Below are 19878 nucleotides of genomic sequence, written 5' to 3'. Positions count from 1 at the left end.
TAGCAATAGGCCTGTAACGGTATATAAATACCTTATTACAAGTAAAAGTCCTGCATTAATATAGATATTGGTAGAAGTATTCATATCTGCAGCAATGAGCCTGTAATGATATATAAATACCTTATTACAAGTAAAAGTCCTGCATTAATATAGATATTGGTCGAAGTATTCATATCAGTAGCAATAGGCCTATAACGGTATATAAATGCTTTATTACAAGAAAAGGTCCTGCATTAATGTAAATAGTATTGGAAGACGTATTCAGATCAGTAACAATAGGCCTATAAAAGTATACAAATGTAATGTACAAATACATATATACAAATGTAACTTTGTTACAGGTAAAAGTCCTGCATTCAAAATCTTAAGTTAAAGCACAAAAATATTAGCATCAAAATATACTAAAGGAAATGCAACAAGTCTCAGATGGGTCTGTGCAGTAATGGAAGAAGTATTCAGATATTTTATTAAATTAAATGTTGCAATAGTGCAATGTCAAAATATTCCAATGTAAGAGAAATCTTATATCAGTGTGAATTGTGGTCAAAAAAGTATTCAGATTAGCAACAATAGGCCTAAAACTGTACATAAATACTTTGTTACAAGTTAAAGTCCTGCATAAGTAAAATTACTTATTATGTATAATGGACCATTCAGAGTATTATATAGGCTATCAGGACTAGTTTTTGTGATTTGACCAGTCACATCATCGGTGGGTGTTTGAGAGGAGCCACAGTCAGCCATTCTCAATTTTTTAGTATTACTGAATTATAATTACTGACAAATTAATGTTAGCACCACTCTAACTTAACAACTGTTAAAAGTGGGGCTAATCTTTCACTTCTTTATAATCTTTATGATGCTTCTCTGTACTGCAGCAGCTCAGATGAGCTGGAGCCAGCAGGGCTCCTGTGTGGCCACATCCTCACATCACCACTGAAGGCACGGCCATGCATGGACACGCTGGGATGAAATCTGTGACCCCTCAGTTCCAGTCACAACTGCAGGAAACGTAAGTACACATTCTTTATAAAAAATAATAATAATAATATTAAAAAAAAGTGTGTGGAAATTACATTTTTTATTAAAAGACAGAGATGTAAAGACTGAATTCTGCAAAAAGTTTTAAAGACTTTAACCATTAACAATTAAATCAAACCAGATAAGACACTCAAGGACAATTGTTACACAGGATTGTTGAAGATAATTTTGTGGAACAAAGTTTTGCTTTAATTCCATTTTCATGCATTTTTGATTGGTTGACAAGACTTTTAATCAGTTAATTCTGGTAGTATATTTTATGAAATCAGTAGTGCAGAATATTTTCTTTTTCTCTGAGTGGTATAAATAACTGCATGTATGAAGGACAGTAGGTCTGAAGCTCTGAACAAAAATACATGAGCTAACAACATTTATATAGTTCTATTTGATAGAAATTTATGTCTGAATTTAATTTATCAAGTCACCCAAAAAGTCTGGACCTCCTCTGATAGCACAGCCTTCCTCTGCATCATCAGATGATCCTATATTGGAGTCCCTTTAAAGCTCAAAGAAATGCTTAAAAGTTGAGCTCCCAGCTCTGCCTGCTGCCCTGCAGGTAGGAACTCTGCAGACAGCTCTCTGTAGGTGCTGCAAACTCTGCGCTCCTGGACATCGTGTCTGTGAATGGCATGTTTCCACCTGTGCCGCGCCTCTCCGAATAGCACCACTAAAGATCTGCGAGGAAGACGCACAGCTACTTGGACTTCCTCTGCTAATCCCAACTCCGGCAGACCCCGCTCGAGGGACATGGTGAGTGTAGTGTTTGACAACATGTTGATGGTGACCAGGCGTTCCCCCCACAGCCACGAGTCGTCTAGGTGTGGGTCGATGGCGGAGCCTCGCTGAGGATGGTAATCCAGATTGCACTGCTCCACCGGTTGAAAGCCCGCTAGACTTGGCTCTTGCTGCATTCGGAGCACTAGTTTTTGACTCAAAGCCGGCAGTCCATTGAAGCCACCGACACGTACTTTCCTTTTCTTGAAGTTAACTTTTGGGCCAAAGTCCTGCAACAACATTAGAAAAGACTTTTGTTTATTTGATCAGAATATTGTAATAGCAATAACAATGGGGAATTCACAATGCAGATTGCTTTACTTCCACTAAAGAAACAAAATATGACAGGTTACATTTTGGTTTCTTCGAAGTCATTGTCTTATCTGATAGAATATGTGTGCAGGCAGTATCACTGAATCAACAACCCATCCTGTTAGTGATATCACAGATGCGGTTGTCCAATCAGCGATTGGCAACTGGTGGCCTACAGGCCACATCCGGCCTGCCATAATCTGCAGAATATTAATGAATTCAGAATAAATGAGGAGAAAAAATGCCCTATAGTGTCTAGGATATCTAGTAGTTTTTTTCTTCCTATATTGACACCCCCAAAAAATTCAGATGGAATTAATTTTATAAAAGATAATTTAACCACCTCTAATATGCGAGTCTTGATTAGTTTATTTACAGGCTAATTTGCAGAAACACTGCATGCAGTGGTTCACTTTGTCTGCTTTGAAAAAAAAATGGCACAAATCCAGTTAATGAACCCTGTGCTAGAGTTTAAATTTTAGTTTGGGGAGTAAAAGGTTTGGTGTTTATTTTGATAGCCAATTAAATGAAGCGAAGGTTGACCATGGCTCATGCTGGACAACAGCTCCTTTGTGGGTCTATTTGGTTTAGAGATTAGAGTAGGTAAATTATGAAGGAGTGCAGATGTTCTTGCTTATCAAAAGTTACACTGGAATTAAATTTGTATTGCACCCAATTGGTGGGCAGTGAGTTGGATGGGTGCAAAACCATATAATAATAATAATGATTATGATAATAAAGTTTATAAAGTGCTTTTTGAAAAAAAAGTAATTTCAAGAAAAACAAACAGCAAACCCAACAACATGAAAACCATCAATGAAGCAGACAGGCAAAGCTGGCACCAAGGTGCCCAAAAGACCACGCTGAGGTATATAAAGTCAGACAATTAGAATAAAACAAAAATAAAAAGAATGCGATACCTGATGACAGTATAAGATGATAATGATAATTTTAAAAAAGATATGTTTAAAATTAACAGTGTGCTAAAATTAACAAAAGGCTACAGGTATTACAAAGTTTAATTGCCCAAAGCCATTACGACAGGTTTGTAACACTGTGGCCAATAAACAAGCTATTGTCAAAATATGACACTTTTGTCCTTAGGCCCTTATTGTCTTGTAATTGGAAGAATGACCCTAAAAAATACAATGTAGGTCATGTTGTTTGTGTGTTTCATATACTTGTTTCCTTCGACCAGACTGGGACTCATTCCACACATCCTGGTCCATCGTGCTTATCAGCTGTTTCTCCTCCTCCTCTGATATGAAGTTCTCCCACAGGAAGACACCAGGAAAGGGGAAGGATGCAGCCTCTGCATCTTTGGGAACAGCAAGCCTTGTTTCAGGATCGTAGAGGAAATGATGCACGACCTTCATGAACAAAAATAACGTAATTTTAAAGTTAGGTCTACTCTCAACGTAGCAATGTTGTTATTTCTGATGAAGCACAATTTGACAATATGAAATATGCACTTCAATTCCAAGACCAGTCAAGCAGAGATAAGTGCAATGGCGGAAGAAGGACTCAGAGTATTTACTTTAAGGGGAACACAACCTAAATTACAAACAACACTGTTATTTCAGTGGTCTAGGAAAGCTGAATATTTGAACATTTGTGAAAGTGAGCTGCTCTCTGTCAAAGCCGGACACCAGAGAAGTCAGTCGCAGACCTGTGATGTTGGGTATAAAGTCTGGAACTGCTCCATAGACATGAACGGGAGACTAAGTTTGTGGACCCAAAGAATATTTTTTTTTAATTCCCAAGTAAACTTCACTTTATGTTACTGGTGTCAGTTCTAAAACATAAAACATAAACTTATTTCCTTGTAACATATATCACCTTAAAAATGGAGCCTATCACGCTCAAAGAAAATCTATTTCTTCTCTTTTTTTTTTTTTTTTTTTACAACTTATTCCAAAAAACAATGTTTAGTTTTTCCCTCCTTCCCTTTCCTTTTTTGTCATCCATCCATCCCCTCCTTCCTTCCTCATTTTATAATAAGTAACCAAAATGCTTAGAGGACATGTAGTGGAGTAAAAGTATGCATTCTTATTTAGCTAATGTAGAGGAGTGGAGAGAAAGTTGACAGAAATATAAAAATTCATGTAAAGCATAGTCCCAAAAAAATCTTAAGTAATGTAGCAAAGTATTATTACTTTTTTACATTACACTACTGCATTTCATATTGATATCTATTGTTTTACAACTGATGCATTAAAGTGTTTATCGCTTTGATGTTGCACGAGGTAAAGATGGAGCTAACTTTAAGCACTGCTGAGTAGTGTAATGTATAATAATACATTATAATTTATTATATTTATTTATAACAATGTTTAATATACTATTAATAATATATTTATTAGTTGGTTTAAAATTTATATGAATTATCTGAGTTAGTAACTAGTTATGACATCAGTGTCGTGGAGTAAAAAGTATAATATCTCTATCTGAAATGTAGTGGAGTAACCTTGTTTTATAAAGTAGCATAAAGTGTAAAAACTCAAAGAAAGTACAAATACCTTAAAATGTAGTTTGCTACTTTTCACCAAAGTGTACAAAAACATAATGTTAACAATGAATGTATTAGCCATAACAATGTATCTTGTTGTAACAAGAAAAGCTGTATGTAGCTACGTTATTATGCTATAACAAAGACAAAAAATACAGTAACTAAGTATTTTTTAACTTTTTGACACAGGAGGGAATGTCCTGTGAGGGCATCCGTAGCTAATTTTGATGGCGCAAGCAAACAACTACATCCGTTTACTTATGATAAAAACGATGTAACACGCAGTTTTTAGTTGTTATATTTACCTGTGGTTGATTTGCCTCAAGCTGTGCTTTTCCTTTCGCTTGTTCACACCTGAGGCATCGCCTGATACCTTTACAAGCGCACGAAGCTACACCGCCGCTGCTGTCAGGAGCCATCATCCTGCATCTTCTTCTTCTACTGTTGGTCTGTGGAGGAGGTCAAAGTAGATAAACACCGCCACCTAACGAAACCCGCGGTTCATTATTCACCACACAAAGTATGACTATTTTGTTAATTAACCCATTCTCTACTTTAAACTATTCTAATTCTTAATTCACTAAGACAAATTTTTACGTACGACCGCCTTTAAGGCCACATTGAGGAACTTTTGTTTGAGACGTCGAGAATAATGTAATACATTTTATGAGAATAAACTCGTTATATAACTAGAATAAAGTCGTAGTTTTACGAGAAAAGCTACAAGAATTAAAAAAGACTTTATTCTCGTCATATTATGAGTTTATTCTCATAATATGACAATTTTTTTCTCGTAAAACTAAGACCTTGTTCTCGTAATATCACAAGTTTATTCCCATACATGTACTTCTTTTTTTCTTATGATATCACGACTTTATTCTCGAAATTTTATATATTATCTAATATTATGACTTTATTATCGAAATCTAACTTCTTTTTTTTCTTTAACATGACCCTAATCTAAGCCTCCGTCGTTCAAATATTATGTTAAATGATCTTTTTTTTTTTAAAAAAAAAAATGAAATGTCTTTCTGTACAATGTACCGTTAAATACAAACATGATCAATAAAAAATCACAACAGGAGGCAGATATTGGGAGATTGTGCTGTGGGTTTAATATTTTGCCTGGCAGGTTAAACTCAGGGTATGAAAACCCAGCAAGTCTTTATTTGTCGTAAGCCACGCCCACCGGATGTACGTAGATTTTCCCCGGGAGAACTCGGTTTGTGCAGGAGTGGCGTTAAATCCCCTAAAGTTGCTAAAAAAGTATCGGTAAGTACTTTTATCCACGATTATTAATCAATAACTTAACCTTATATCTGTCTACGGAGGAAAACGACCGAGAAGTGCAGTAAAAAGTGGTTAATTGTAACGCAATGTTGACTTAATAGCGAGATACAAAGACGATGAATCCAACGTGGCTAGCCAACTTCTGTTGTTTCTGTCGACTAATGCTATCAATTTCCTCAAAACGTGTCATTGTATAACTATAACCGCATATTTTACAGGTAAGAGCACGTAACCGAAGAGCAAGTGCTGCTCGGGGTCTAAACCGTACTCTTGTGATAGTTGTTTAGCTAACTCAGGCGACCTCTCTGTGGTCACTTTTTGCTAAACACTCACATAAAGCATGAACCATTTCATTCATAAATCAGACTCAGTATGGTAAAAATGTATGTATGTTTTGTTTGCTACGTAAAAAGCAGAGGATCAATTATATGTATTTAAAACAATATATGGTATTTAAAAAAGGCGTAAAGAAGTAGTTTTATATTAGAAGTCAAGTTGAAGAAAAGTTAAACAGTTGCTGAATTTTAAATGTTTTTCCCATAGTGTAGTGATACCCAGCCAGGTAAGGGATTGTACTTAGCTTTTTTTTTTTAAACGAGGTTTATTGTCATTCCAAAACATAAACTGACTTCTGAGGTCACAGGAAGCAACTATAAAAGACAATAAAGTCGAAAACCACCAGAAACAACAAAAAAATACAATGAAATATAACAATTGTCTAAAATTAATAACGCATTAGTGAAAGGATAAAAACAGCACAACTTTAAAAGTGCAAATACATTAATAAATATAAATATTTAAGTATTTATTGCCCATCAAAGTCTCTGGAGTGTGTGTGTGTTTTTATTGCATATGAAAGAGTCTCAAGTGCGTGGCAGAGTTTGTGAGTCTTCAGTTTATGAGAAGATGTTTTTGTAGAAATGATGATTTTTACCTACATTTTGTGATTATGTAGATCATAAGCCCATAAATAGAATCACAATCTTTTATTAGGCGGATCTTAAACATATTCATTGTCACAATAAACTACAAACTGCCACCAACAATACGCAGATTCCTCTAAACATGGCTGCCACTAACTTTAGTGGAATGCCTTAACCTCAATAGCCTATATATAGACTTGGTCTCTTTTAGTTTCAGTAAGTTTGGAAAGTTTGCGCTGGTACTACAACCACATGGAGAAGCCTTTTAAACTCTGTGCTCCTTCTCTCGCTTGTTTTGATATGCGAAAACTCAGGATGTGGTCTGTGTACCCTGATGTGCAATAATGGGTGCATTCAAAGCACCTGGACACACCCATCAACGATCACAGGGTGTGGTCCGAGGTGTAACCACAGGCTGTATATAAACATCTTTATATACAGCCTTTGAGTGTAACAGACCTGAGTTTTTCAGCAGAAGAGGGCACTGAAACCATTAAATCAATCATACTCAGAACCCGACAGTTGTTTTTCCTGTATCTTAATTATTTTGAGTTGTGTTTTTTTTGTACAGATAATCAATGGAGAAGATAACAGAGAAACTCTTATTGGAGAAAGGCTCTCCAAAAACCAACAAACTGGAGGAAATCAAGACACTGAAGTAAGCATGGCTTTATTCTTCTTACATTACGGTTGGTTTTTTAGGTGAAAATCCATAACGCATTAAAGTTGTACTGTGGAGTATTTGTATATTGGTGACACCTATGTGCTGCAAGAGGCAGTTAATTTGATTATATTTTGAGGTCTTAACTACCGAGAAGTCCCATCCCATATACTGGATTAATACTGGTGTACTGGTTGAATAAAAAAAGAGATAAATATTTGAAGCATTGTTATATCCATTCTTGATGCTTTGAATCAAAATCCAAATTTGTGTAAGCTGTCTTTTTTTGTTGCATAAAAAATATATAAGTTTGTATACTTTTATTGTCATAAATGTAAAAAGTACAGTATCAGACGAAGTTTGAAACAGAGTTATTCAAAAGGTGGAAGTAAAACACATTTTTTGTATGTTTTTGTTTGCATATGTGGTAGCAGAGCTCCAGTGTGAACAGTGAGGAGTTGTTGCAGATCTTATTTAATGACTGCACAGTTTGTTCGATAGCCTGCTTTGTGGAAACACTGACTCGAAAATTCTTTTCTATTCAGTCTATCTAAGCTGGGATTGAAGCATCAGGATTTACCAGTCAAGCTGCTGTCCCGTCTCCAGTCCCTGGAGCGATGGGATCTGTCTGGGAACAGACTGCAGGAGATGCCCAAGGATCTGGAGCTGCCTGCACTTCGCTGCCTGGATCTCAGCGACAACCAGATGGAGGATGTTACCACTCTGGAGTCTCTAAGCGGTCTGGAAGAACTCAAGATGGAGGACAACCTTTATATCACTGTAAGGACATGGCTAATGGCTTTGTATATGCTTGTTGAAGACACAGTGGGTCAGTGGTTTGCAATGTTGTCTCACAGCCAGAAGTTTCTGCGTTGAATTTCTGTAGTTTGTGTATTCTCGCTGTGACTGTTTCGGGATCCTCCCCCGATTAGAAGTCATGCAGACTGTGTGCTGTGATTGGCCATCTACATTATGTCGCATATATGTGTAACCCACTGATAACGCCTCCCCGGAAACCTAAAATAAACAGAGAGCTTCCAGACCAATTTGCATTTCACTCTGGTAATAACAGGGCAACTCTAAATTGCCTATAGATGTGAATTTGAGTGTGACTGATGGTCTCTGATAGACTGTTGAGTGTGTTTCCCACCTTATGCTAATGTGAACAGGGATAGGCTTCACTGCACAGGAGAAATGGGTACAGATAATGGATATGTGGATAGCATTTCTACCTTACATTACTGCTTTTGGCTACTTTGCTTTGGAATCTGTTAACTATACTTGGAAGCATAAATCCTTTGTAACAAATTGTCAAATCCATGCAAAAAAGATGTAGGTTTCTTTAAAAGCAGCTTTATTTTGGCAGTTTTTTTTTTTTTTTAAAAAACCTTACTCCAGCAATGTAGTATTGCGCTTCCATAAAACAGATTTTTATTTTATACAATATTCACAAGAGATCATTTGAGTCATTTCATAATGAAAGCCACCTCGGCAGGTCTTGAATTTGATTGTTAACGTTGCTTTTCTTCCTCAGGTGAATGATAATCACAAGCTGATGGCGTTGTTACCCAAACTGAGGATCTACAACGGTAAAGATATCAGCACTTCTGCCAACCACTTGCGCTTTGTCTACACTGAGAACCTGAGGACCAGGGTATGAAACAGATGGCTTATTTTGTCATATCGTATGATATTAAGGCTGTTGTTTCACTGTTGGAAGGATGTTACACTCAAACATGCAAGTGCAGCACCATTTTATTGCATAAGCTGTTGCTGTTGTCAGTGTACAAACTGTCTGTTATTTTAGGTAATTGCGCTTTGGGAGAAGAACTTCTCTCTCCCGGATCCCATCACAGCGGAGAAAATGTCCGATTTGGAGGAACGTTTTGTCAACACTGCCCGTCAGCAGGTTAAATTTGGACCCAGTTCAGTCAGCGACTTCACCAAATGGAAGGTAATTTCAGCAGGCTGTTGCACCAGCTACACATGAGCTTAGGGTGAAAAATCCACACGAAGCAATAAGTTGAAGCTAGTTAGTTTGATTTTGAGGCTGGGGCGATGTTTGGTTGCTACATAGATATATCATCTTAGCTACTGTGGTGCAAAGTCCACACTGACACTGTTGCAGAAAAAGACATCTTTACTTTTTGTGGCCAGTCAGAGAAAAGCACTATTCTGTAAATCACTGTACAACAAAAAGGTATGTTATCTAGGACAAAGCATTATGATTAGGCAATACAGCTTTAACCTACAGCGAGTGCAGAATAACAACGATGTAGTGTAATATAATCGTACCCTATAGTTGGGCAGATGAAATACGTTATAACAACCACATAATGGTAGTCTGCTCAGGCAAACTGTTATAAATTAGTGGCTGTTAATTAGAAATGTATGTAACTCTTTATATTTATTTTCCATTGGGCCACAGAGGGCATTTACTTGCAATTGCCCACTTAATTATATGTTATATATATATGAACTTTATTTTGTATGTTTTCAGACACCCCATTCAATTTTTTGCATTTTTATTTTGAGTATTTGAGTCCCAGCATCACTTGTGGATATTATCTATCATGGAGAACGCATTTCAGACACAAAACAGGCGATATAATTCACCAATCCTCCATCTCCCAAAATAATGCACCATGACAGTCGCTACTTTACAGAGGACTTTACTGTGTTTGTGCTAGTGCTAGGTTGAAGATTCAGCTTGTAACTTATGCCTGCGTTGGAACTGTTTCAGCTGGTGCAACCCTTAAAATGTAAGAAGTGTGTAAACAGCACTGACCTACTTTACAAATTATTTATTGTTTGTACCAGGCTACATTTGAACTTAGCATAGCACGTGCAACCCAGTGCCAGACATTAGAGACATTTGTATTTTGACTTCTGCCAATTTAAGTAACTCTTTCTTTGTGTTCTTTGGTACTTAGGTGGAGATTATTGCTAAGGAGTATCTGAGCTCTCTGATTAATCCAAAGGAAGAGCCGGAGATCAAGGAGCCTACTGACACTAAAGAGAACTGTGTAAGATATTGTAGTGTTGGGAGATGCTGTGTAAATGATTATATGCTGAAGTTGAACTTAGTTTAGGGCTCACGTGTTTGCTTTTTGCAGGAGGTCTCAATGCCCTGCAAGAGGAAACAAACTGAATCAGTGATGGACACCAGCATAAGGCTGACACCTCGTAAGAAACTGCGCTCAGATCTCCCAGCCTCCCCAGCTGCAGAAAGTCCTCGCAAATCCGGCCGCAATCTTCAAGCGCTAACCGAGAATAACACCATCAGGATGAGCCCCCGAAAGAAAAGCCAGCCTCCCTCCACTCCCACCAGACGACAGACAAGTACAGAGACGCCCAAGAAAGGGTCTAAAGTGCAACAAACTAAAGATGATGCTGGAGCGCAGGTAAAACAGAAGAACAAAGCAGAGCTGCAGAGAGACACTGACAAGCTTTTCACAACAAAGAGCTGCAGCAAGACACAGGTAATAAAAACACGGCCATTACAATATTGAATGCACAGTTTTTGGTATTGTCAGAATATCATGTCATTAAAGTCCCTTCTTTCCTTCCACTCTGATATCTCTTCCTCTCCATCATCCTTTTTGCTCACGTTTGCTTCCTCCAGCAGCCAGTGAGTCTGAAGCCTCTCCACGTCCTCCAGTGCCACAGCAAACAGGACAGCTCGGAGGACTTCTCCACTCAGCTGTGGGCTTGTGCTTTCCAGCCGCTGCCTGATTCTACAGGTACCGAGGGCATCCGCAAGGCATTTTAAACAAAGCTTAAGTGACCAAAAAAGGCTTTAAATGTGTAGCTAGTAGCTTTTAAAAAAATAACTATATTCATTAAAAAGTAGAAATGAACTCTGTTTTCCTGTATTAACAGGCACTAGTGGAGGAAGCCGTTTGGTTGCTACCTGTGGTGGAGACTCTCTCTGTGTGATTGACTGTGAAACTGGGATGGTGATGAAGAAGTACAAAGTTCCTGGCGAGGTTTGCTCCATTTATTCTCTAATAACATTGTCCTATGTGGTAGACTTCAGCATAAACCTAAACAGAAAATCACAATAAATTTGTTTTAACTGTTTTTTTTTACCCTTTTCCCTCTGAGTTGTGTCATAAGAGAAAAGCTTATATTCACCCAAAAAGGAAGAATTGTAAAAAAAAGCTTTCATCAGCAGAATTTTGCAGATGTTGGCTAATGACACATTGATCTGGATCGATGTAACAACACAGTGATTACAATAATACTGATGCAGAGTGAAAACATTGATACATATTGTCATCTTTAAGATACGCCTTTATTTTGAAATTTACCATGGCATGTCTGTATCACCATTTCCATCGAAGCTCACCTCCTTCCTAAACATTCAAGCAGTGCTAGTAGCTGAGTGTCAGGCAGGTAATTGTAACAAGCAAAGAAAAAAAGAGAAATTTGACTGATATCTTCTCATATTGTTTGCAGGCCCCTGCGTTGAATAAAACTGTCATTGTATCGTGGCAGAGTTTGTGATGTAAACATAAATATCCTATCGTTGCCCAGAGAATTGATCCATCTTTTTGTCAAGAAATTTACATCTCTAACACTTGCACACTTCCCATATAGACTTAAGATTTCATATTGCAACTGTCATTATTGATTTAACGTGATTAAACTATGGACCCAAGGTGACTCACTGTTGTGGGAATGCTAATTATATATGGATAAAACCGAGTACTCAGTTCATGATATAAGCTTGATGTGTTTGTCGGATGTTGTTTGTATCCATTATTCCTCCCAATAGGAGTTCTTCTCGCTGGCTTGGTCCACAGTCTTGATGTCCAGGGGAGGCGGGGCCTCGGCTCAACACTGCAGCATTCTGGCCGCCGGAGGAAAAAGAGGACTGGTCAAACTGATCCACCCTAGAAACAATGTGGCCTATGGGGAGTTCAGAGCCAGTCGTAAGGCGCTGTCTGTCCTGCGCTTCAACCACCACCAGGGAAACTTCCTCTTCAGTGAGTCATGGTCACTACTATACATAAAGGACTACCTGAATGAGGTCTGTTTGCTCGACAGTAACATGTTTCAGAGGTCCAGCATCTGACAGATGAGAAAATAATTCAGCTTAATCATCTCTTCAGTCATGTTTTTCCCAGCAATATTGTTATTTCAATAAAAAAGCACCAAATGTGTTTTCATCCAACATTATCAGTCAACATTAAAATGAGGCCCTCCCTGATGTGAGTCATCTACAAAAAACACAAGCCCTTGAGTCTTTTTTCTTTTCTTTTGTATCGGCCATCATTTCTGTTATTGCTAATTCCTTTGCACTCAAGCAAGTTAGTTCGTAAGAACTGAAAACACAGCTACATTGTTACAAAGAAATCCAACAGTGAAAAAAACTGGATTAGTCAATCAGGCAAGTTTTAACAAGCCCCTGCTGAGCTTTCATTTATTTGTAGAGAAACGATCAGCGAAAAACATCCATATTTCATAGATAGAAGCAGAGGTGAACACCCGTTACTTATGACACACTATTTAATTTTCGTTTTCCCTCTTGTATTACTTGGGCTAACACTGTTGTGTGGTAACCGTGTCCTTACCAGCTGAAGATTTTAGATAAACCTGTGCAGTAATGTTTTTGAGGGTGTGTTTTTGGATGCAGCTTCACTGGCACTCAATTTAATCTCCCAAAAACATATTTCCATGATCTTACTGATACTAACTTTTTATTTTATTTTTTTATCTCATTCACCTCAGTGTGTGGTCTCACCAGTTTACTTTTTCTCTTGCAGCGGGATCATATGACAATAAGATAGTGATGTGGGACATCGGCGGAGTGGACAGCCACTACAACTACAAAGTTGTGTGAGTATTTCTGCCTGCTTCACTTTTATATTGAACTACAAATCTGTCTTAAAAAAAACATTTCTAAACCAGAATAATATTTTTTAACAGATGTGAAGGACACTTTCTTTTAAACTTATATAATTAGATCCCCTTTTTTCACTGACAAAGTGCAAATAGAAAAATATTGTATTTTCCATTTGAAGTAAAATGCTTTTTTAAACTCTTAAGCTGTGATATAAGGAAGAATCCATGACACTTGTCATGTGATGTGCAGTTTCCACATGTCTTATGGAGATTCCTTTCTTTGTCTGCACACACTTTTGACAAAAAACTTTAAAATTTTGTGTGTAAATTCTTTGAACAAACCTCATGTGTACATTTGTAACGGGTCCAGCAGGGTAGTGTGGAGGTTCAGGCTGTGATTTTGAGAATATTTCTGCCATGTTTGTTGCTCCAGTCAGCTGCTGGTGTTGGAGATCAGCGCCACCCCGCTGCACATCTGCCTCCCACCCACTTCCCCCAGCACACACCTGCTGACTGCCTGTGAGGACGGCCTGCACTGCTACAACACACAACTTGGTGTCAGCAACAACACAAAGAGGTAAAGGCATCCACAGAGTGTGCACATGTGTTTGTGTTTTGAGAAGTTTTGGCTCATTCTGACCTTTTTCAGAAGCTTTGTTTAGGTATATCCCATAGAGACTCCCCCTCAGACATGCATGTAGTTACCTAAACATGACAGCAATTTTGCATGCCGGTCTTATTTAGTGTTGTTCCTCTCAGTAGGTCTGAGGAGATGGAGATAACTTTCCCCATATATAAGAAGGAAGATAAAGACCATGACTACCACACCATCGATGGCCTGAGTTTTCTTACGGATGACGTAGTGGGTGAGTAACTATTACAGTATACCACGGTACCACTGTAGTCTTATTTACAATTGTTTATAAAAGTATGCCCCCTCGGTTAGTAACATCTGGGAACACTGATATAATTAGGATTTTAAAGCCAACAATTAAGTCAGAGGCAGATATGAGAAGACTATTTAGTGGTTAGTGTGTGAAGCTCAGCACATAAATGAGCCTTACATTGTGTTTTATGTATCGAACAGTAAATATGGAAATTGATCAATAATGTCTTCAGTAAACAAATATCCTCTCTAAGTATTACTTTAGTCGACCACTTGATAGTGCTACAGTTCAGTTTTTTTCTGTCTAGATGGGGCTGGACCACATGTTAATATATGTATAATAGTGTGTCTAACCATGTATTTTGTAACTATAAACCTGCTATAAAACTGTTTATGGGCTGTTTTACTCGATGTTTTTTCCTTGTTTCAGTGTCAAACTGGCAAAAACCTCGCCCCCAGCTTACCCTTCTTTCTATGCATGTCTCTAATTTTCTGTTTTCCTTTCTCTCCTTTTGAAATGATGGGTCATAATGTTCCTCCAGCCTCCAAGAACTACATGCATGGTTCCATTTACCTGTGGAGCTGGAGCAGGACCAAGGCTCAGCGGCCTGACAAGAAGGACAGGACAGTGTGTGCCGTGGTTCTGGCTGAGCTGCAGTGGGCTAACACTGAGATCCCCTACCTCGCTCTCAACACCTGCCCTGGTGAGTTCACCTCATCTGATCAGCAAAGCTGCGTTTGTTTTAATGTCCAGATAATCCTGCATCAAACCTGAGAATATATGAAAATTGTGTACATGAAATCATGAAATCAGAGTGCCTTTTTTTAAACTGTGGCACAAAAGCAAAGGACAGCGTAACAACATAACTGTATTTAGTTGAATAGAAGAGAAAATTGTTGAACAACTAGAGGAAAAAGCTTTTTGCTCACTAAGACAAAAAGTCAGAGACCTCAGACTTTTCGCTGGGACAGCCTGCCGGAGAATCTGAGAGGAACTGAAAATATTGATACTTTTAGACATAATAATTTTTAGTCTGGCTTTTTGCAGTATCCTTCTATCCAAATTTTATGGTTTATACTTAGATAAGATCCATTTTTGATGTAAAACACTTTTAATTGCATTTGATTTGTTTGAAAGGTGCTCTTTAAATAAATTTTGATTGGTTGAAGTCAGCATTAAAACACAATTAAATCAGACATATGGCACTAATGAAACATGAACATGTTGAGTAAGAACATAAAACCTTACATTCTGTCAAGCAGATCTTGCAGAGTTTTAAAGGTTTATCTCATTTGCAAAAATGGGGAGCCATAAGTCACATGTCATTGTGCACATCAGACTAGATTACATGCACTTCTTATTGTTAGATATTTTAATGCAGTTGGTCGTATTTTGGGAAAGGGTGAATTTGCAGTTGGTTTCAACTGTAGCAAATGACAAAATAGGTTTACCTTTATGGTTAAAGGTTATTTAACAGCGTTTCTTCAGCCTCATGGTGACAAAGACGTCTTAGTTTATGGGGAAATTAATCCATTTGAATGGAGTGTGTAAACGGGGCATAAATTGGCTGAAAAAGTGTGTACAAAAAAGTTTTTTTTGCAAAGAAGTAGGAATGTTTATATCATCTCTTTTCTTGTTTGAGTTATGGCCCAGATAAAGAGGTGACATCTGACACACAAACACACATTATGAGCACCCGGTAAAGGAACACTGCCTTAAAATGTCAGCAGAGGGACACCGCTTAACCCTGAGCTGCATTTTTTTTTTTAAAGTTTTGTGTACTGTATTCACGAGTAACAAAAAAAGCCTGTGTGTGTTTTTTTTGTTTTTGTTTTTGTGTGTGTGTGTTTATTTCCCTCTCTTTAGGTCGAGCTTATATAGTGTGTGGTGATGATAAAGGCAGGATATGGACATACCACGTCAACAACCTGCAGAAAAACAGTCTCCAAACTGGGAAACCCATCCTGCCCACTGAGGTATCCATCTCCCCTAAATGTCCTGTGAACACTTACATTACATTACCCTCTCTGAGTTCATTAATGAGATCTGGGAACATGATGACATAACTAAAAAAATAGTGAGGCGGGGAAAAACACAAGCAGTTAGACAATCGCACTGGTTGTAAACAAACCCCCCAGGTTATTTAGAGGAGAAAACAATGGTCAACAGTAAAATTACTATCCACGCACTCCAAAACATCTGTTTCAGTTTTAGCATGTACCTGTATTAACAAAGCAGTCCAGCAGCAATCTAACAAAACTATAAATGACATTCATTTAAGAAAGTTGGTTTAGTAAAAAGCCTGGCTAATCTTATCCGATAAATCATTTTGGTAAAATTGGGTATTTTGTTTGTGGATTTTTTGGTTGTTTTTAGAGTGATGACATCATAAAATAAGACGACAGACATTCAAAGCTTCATTTAAAAACCTCGATAGAAACTTCGAATGTAATTTTTAAAAAAGGCTATTTAGCACTGCCATACAAATGATGCTGAAAGAGCCTTGGTAAGTTTTTCTTTTTTTAAATTTGAAACATTTTCCACATGTAACATTTCATTATTTTGTCACCATGTTATTCTTGCCATTTGCACCACATCATACTGAGCAAAGATCAACATTTAGATGGAAAGCCATCCCATAAAAGTCCTCATATGAACAGCTAACGTTGCCTTTTGTTTTGGCAGGTGTTGGAGTGGCCGACTCCGGTGAGGAAGGGCCTCGGCCAAGTAGAGGGCCCCTCCATCAACAGCGTAGCAATGGACCCTGAGCTCCAGTTTCTGGTGGCTCTTAGTGATAAGAACATGGTGATAGTGTGGAAGAGGGAGGAGACCCCCTGAGCATCACAGGCGGTGTGACTGCAACTCATGATGGAAGTCAGATGTTTGTCTTTTTTTGTACTGGAAGACAGTGTACCAAATTTTGGTACTTGAGAGGTAAGTGTTGTTTCTCATAACAACAACATGCCTTTTGCCTGCTGTCATGAAGACAGACTGCAATGAACCTCGTGAACATTTTTTTAAACTAATTTTCCTCATAATTTCTTTGGGGAATGTGCCTTTTTTTGTTGATTTGTTGTGAGATGTTGGAGAAAGTCACAGCCAGAAAAACTGAAAAAAATACAATAACTACAATTTTTATATAATGTGTATAAAATTTGCTGAATTTTCTACTGATACACATAAAAGTTGCTGGGTTTGGGAAAAGATTTCAGACGAAAAGAATTGTTGCTATGTGACATACAATCCTTTGTTTTTTTATTTAGTTATGTATCTTTAAACACAGCATGTAGAAATGTGCGGACCAGCTATAAAACACAACATCAAATTTACAGATAGTGTGTTATTTAGTCAATGTAATGACTTACTGTAAACTGGCATGTAAATATTCTAAGTCGACCATAACTAGTTTTAAGTCTACAGGGTGACAGTAATGCAACATCAGCTACAAATGCAGCTGTAATCTGTCTGAGGCATCTCATTTTACATCTAGTTTTATGGTCTCCTAAGTCTGTGGTTTTATTTTATTCTACTCAGCTTTAGTAAAAAGCTACTGATGAATATTTGTCAGGTATCAAGAACCATGACTCTAAATAAATTCTGATGTTACCAGCCAGTTAGCCATAAAAACTGCACATGGTAATAAAGGATAAGGGTTGAGTTTGTAGCTTTTTGTACTGCCAACAAGTGGCAAAAAACAATGAGCGCATGCTTAATCAGTTTGACAAATTTATTTAGTCACTGGCCTTATGAATAGGACTCTTGACTGATTTTTTTTTTTTGCATTCAATTTTTATTTCAAACGTACATATTACTTGTTAATAATAATGTGAGTGAACCTTATCTGTTATTTAAAGGCCAGTCTTTGGACCTTGCCATTTAAAGTGACTTTGTGATGTTCTGATAACATTAAAGGATGCAAACAGTCCTCACAGAAAAAAGTCAATACCGCTTTGAGCAGTAAGGAGGCAGAGAAGAAATGCAGAAAATGAAAGCAGTAAAACGTGTTTCTTTTACCATCTAATCCTGAAGTAGTTTTTACTGTAGCTTTTTTCTGTATGCAACCCACAATGTTTTCACGTGTGAAGTCGAACAAATATCTTGATTTAATAAATCCAATTACTGCATCTAAAAAAACCACGCACTCCATTATGAATATGTACATTTATTTAAAGAAGGATTAAACCAGGGACGTGTATCTAAAACATGAGGTCATCAGGATGCCTTGGCAGTGATTAATCCCTCTGAAAGCTACTCACAACACATGCTTTGTGCGTAAATTTATTTGAGCATCCAAGAAAAATGGTTATATGGTATATTACCAACAGTGAAATGTGTAATATATTTTGGGTTAGGATAATATTAACAGTTTTCTATTGCATTCCTTTGGACAATTAAGATTATGTTTGCTAGTTTTCTCACTGATTAATAAAAAATATAACTGTCAGTGCTTTTTTATAATTTAGGTAGATAGACACACAGGTACATAGTTATTTCATGTCATGAACTTCATTCGTTTTTATTTTTTCTTGCTGTTTTAGTAATTGAAACTCCATATTGTTTCATTAGCGGCGTGTCTTTGTGGTAAAGCCTCACCTCTGTGTGAAAGATCTATTGGCGACTTCGGACTAAGGATACCTCCGAAGCTCTTAAATTATTTAAAGCCTGGCACCTGTTAGCATGACATTTATTTTTAATTCCAAGAATAACAAAAAATGTTTAAAAAGATGATTTTCAACAGCAGGCATACAGGTAGTCGACCACTTTAAATTCTGTTTGGTGTAGCTTTTTCCCCACCTGTCCTGCTACGCTTGTTCTCCAGGTACACTGTAGAGTAATGTGGACTTTTGAGGCTGGGTTTGGTTCAGAAACTGTAATAAATACAGCCTTTGGGTCAAAATCTAGTTTTGGACCAGCTACTACACAGGACATTCATAAGTTATAAAAAAAAGGAAAACAATGGTTATTAAAAGTGTAGGTAGGCTATAGCTCACAGATCCACTCGTACTCAAAATCTGATCCATGCTTAATATAAATTTTAAAATTAGGTGCCGATCATAATGTCACACGTCATTGGCCACACTTTGTCATGCAGATCCTCCTAAAAATGTGTCTTAGTATAATCATCCTTGTAAACACAATCAGGGTTCCCATGGTCATGGAAAACCTGGAAAAGTCGTGGAATTTTGCTTTTTCTAAATCTTGGAATAATCTCTTAAAATAATCTCCCATGGATAACCCTCCACACAATGTAACATAAAGGCTAATTAATTTTCTGTCGCTGTTGACGCACCGTAGCTCTAATATGTGTCTGTATGAAAATGTTTTGTTTAGCGTCACATATTTCTCCAGTTTCTCCTCGCGTTTTCCCTTTACGTTTGCCAGCAGGCTGAAATTATATTTGAATAGAGTTTGAATTTGATAAGTTTGAAAAATGGTGGGAAAGTGGGGAAAATAGGTCCTTAAAAATCATAGGAAAGTTCTCAAATTTTGTGCATGAAAATGCAAAGGAACCCTGGTTGTTTAAACAAATTTATGGATTGAGAGCATATTTTATTCTGTCTGAGATGAGTTATATACATTGATTTTATTTATTTTTTACATAGTTACTACCGTATAGTGATGTCTAGAGAT

At 37.3% G+C, this 19878-nt stretch overlaps 2 protein-coding genes across 3 annotated transcripts; one reads left to right on the top strand and one right to left on the bottom strand.

Annotated features, from left to right (window-relative positions):
• Positions 1–1062: 1062 nt before the first annotated feature.
• alkbh4 (alkB homolog 4, lysine demthylase) lies at positions 1063–5058 on the bottom strand. Its single transcript, XM_042498687.1, has 3 exons — positions 4942–5058; positions 3309–3497; positions 1063–2045 (listed from the first exon to the last, which is right to left on the bottom strand). The coding sequence occupies exons 1-3, from the start codon at positions 5056–5058 to the stop codon at positions 1524–1526; spliced, it is 828 nt and encodes a 275-aa protein (XP_042354621.1). The 3' UTR covers positions 1063–1523.
• A 789-nt stretch (positions 5059–5847) lies between these two features.
• Positions 5848–17144, top strand: lrwd1 (leucine-rich repeats and WD repeat domain containing 1). 2 transcript variants are annotated; one of them, XM_042499530.1, is made up of 16 exons: positions 5848–5908; positions 7421–7507; positions 8056–8290; positions 9045–9164; positions 9318–9464; positions 10444–10536; positions 10627–10992; positions 11136–11253; positions 11393–11499; positions 12291–12501; positions 13282–13354; positions 13794–13937; positions 14123–14226; positions 14789–14950; positions 16114–16223; positions 16933–17144. In XM_042499530.1, the coding sequence occupies exons 2-16, from the start codon at positions 7428–7430 to the stop codon at positions 17083–17085; spliced, it is 2223 nt and encodes a 740-aa protein (XP_042355464.1). In that variant the 5' UTR covers positions 5848–5908; positions 7421–7427; the 3' UTR covers positions 17086–17144. The 2 variants fall into 2 exon arrangements, with proteins under 2 accessions (XP_042355464.1, XP_042355462.1); XM_042499528.1 differs by having other exon boundaries at positions 14120–14226.
• Positions 17145–19878: the final 2734 nt, after the last annotated feature.

This window comes from Plectropomus leopardus, chromosome 13 (genome assembly GCF_008729295.1).
Source record: "Plectropomus leopardus isolate mb chromosome 13, YSFRI_Pleo_2.0, whole genome shotgun sequence".
Lineage (NCBI taxonomy): Eukaryota > Metazoa > Chordata > Actinopteri > Perciformes > Serranidae > Plectropomus > Plectropomus leopardus.
This window is presented reverse-complemented; position numbering and strand designations above follow the sequence as displayed.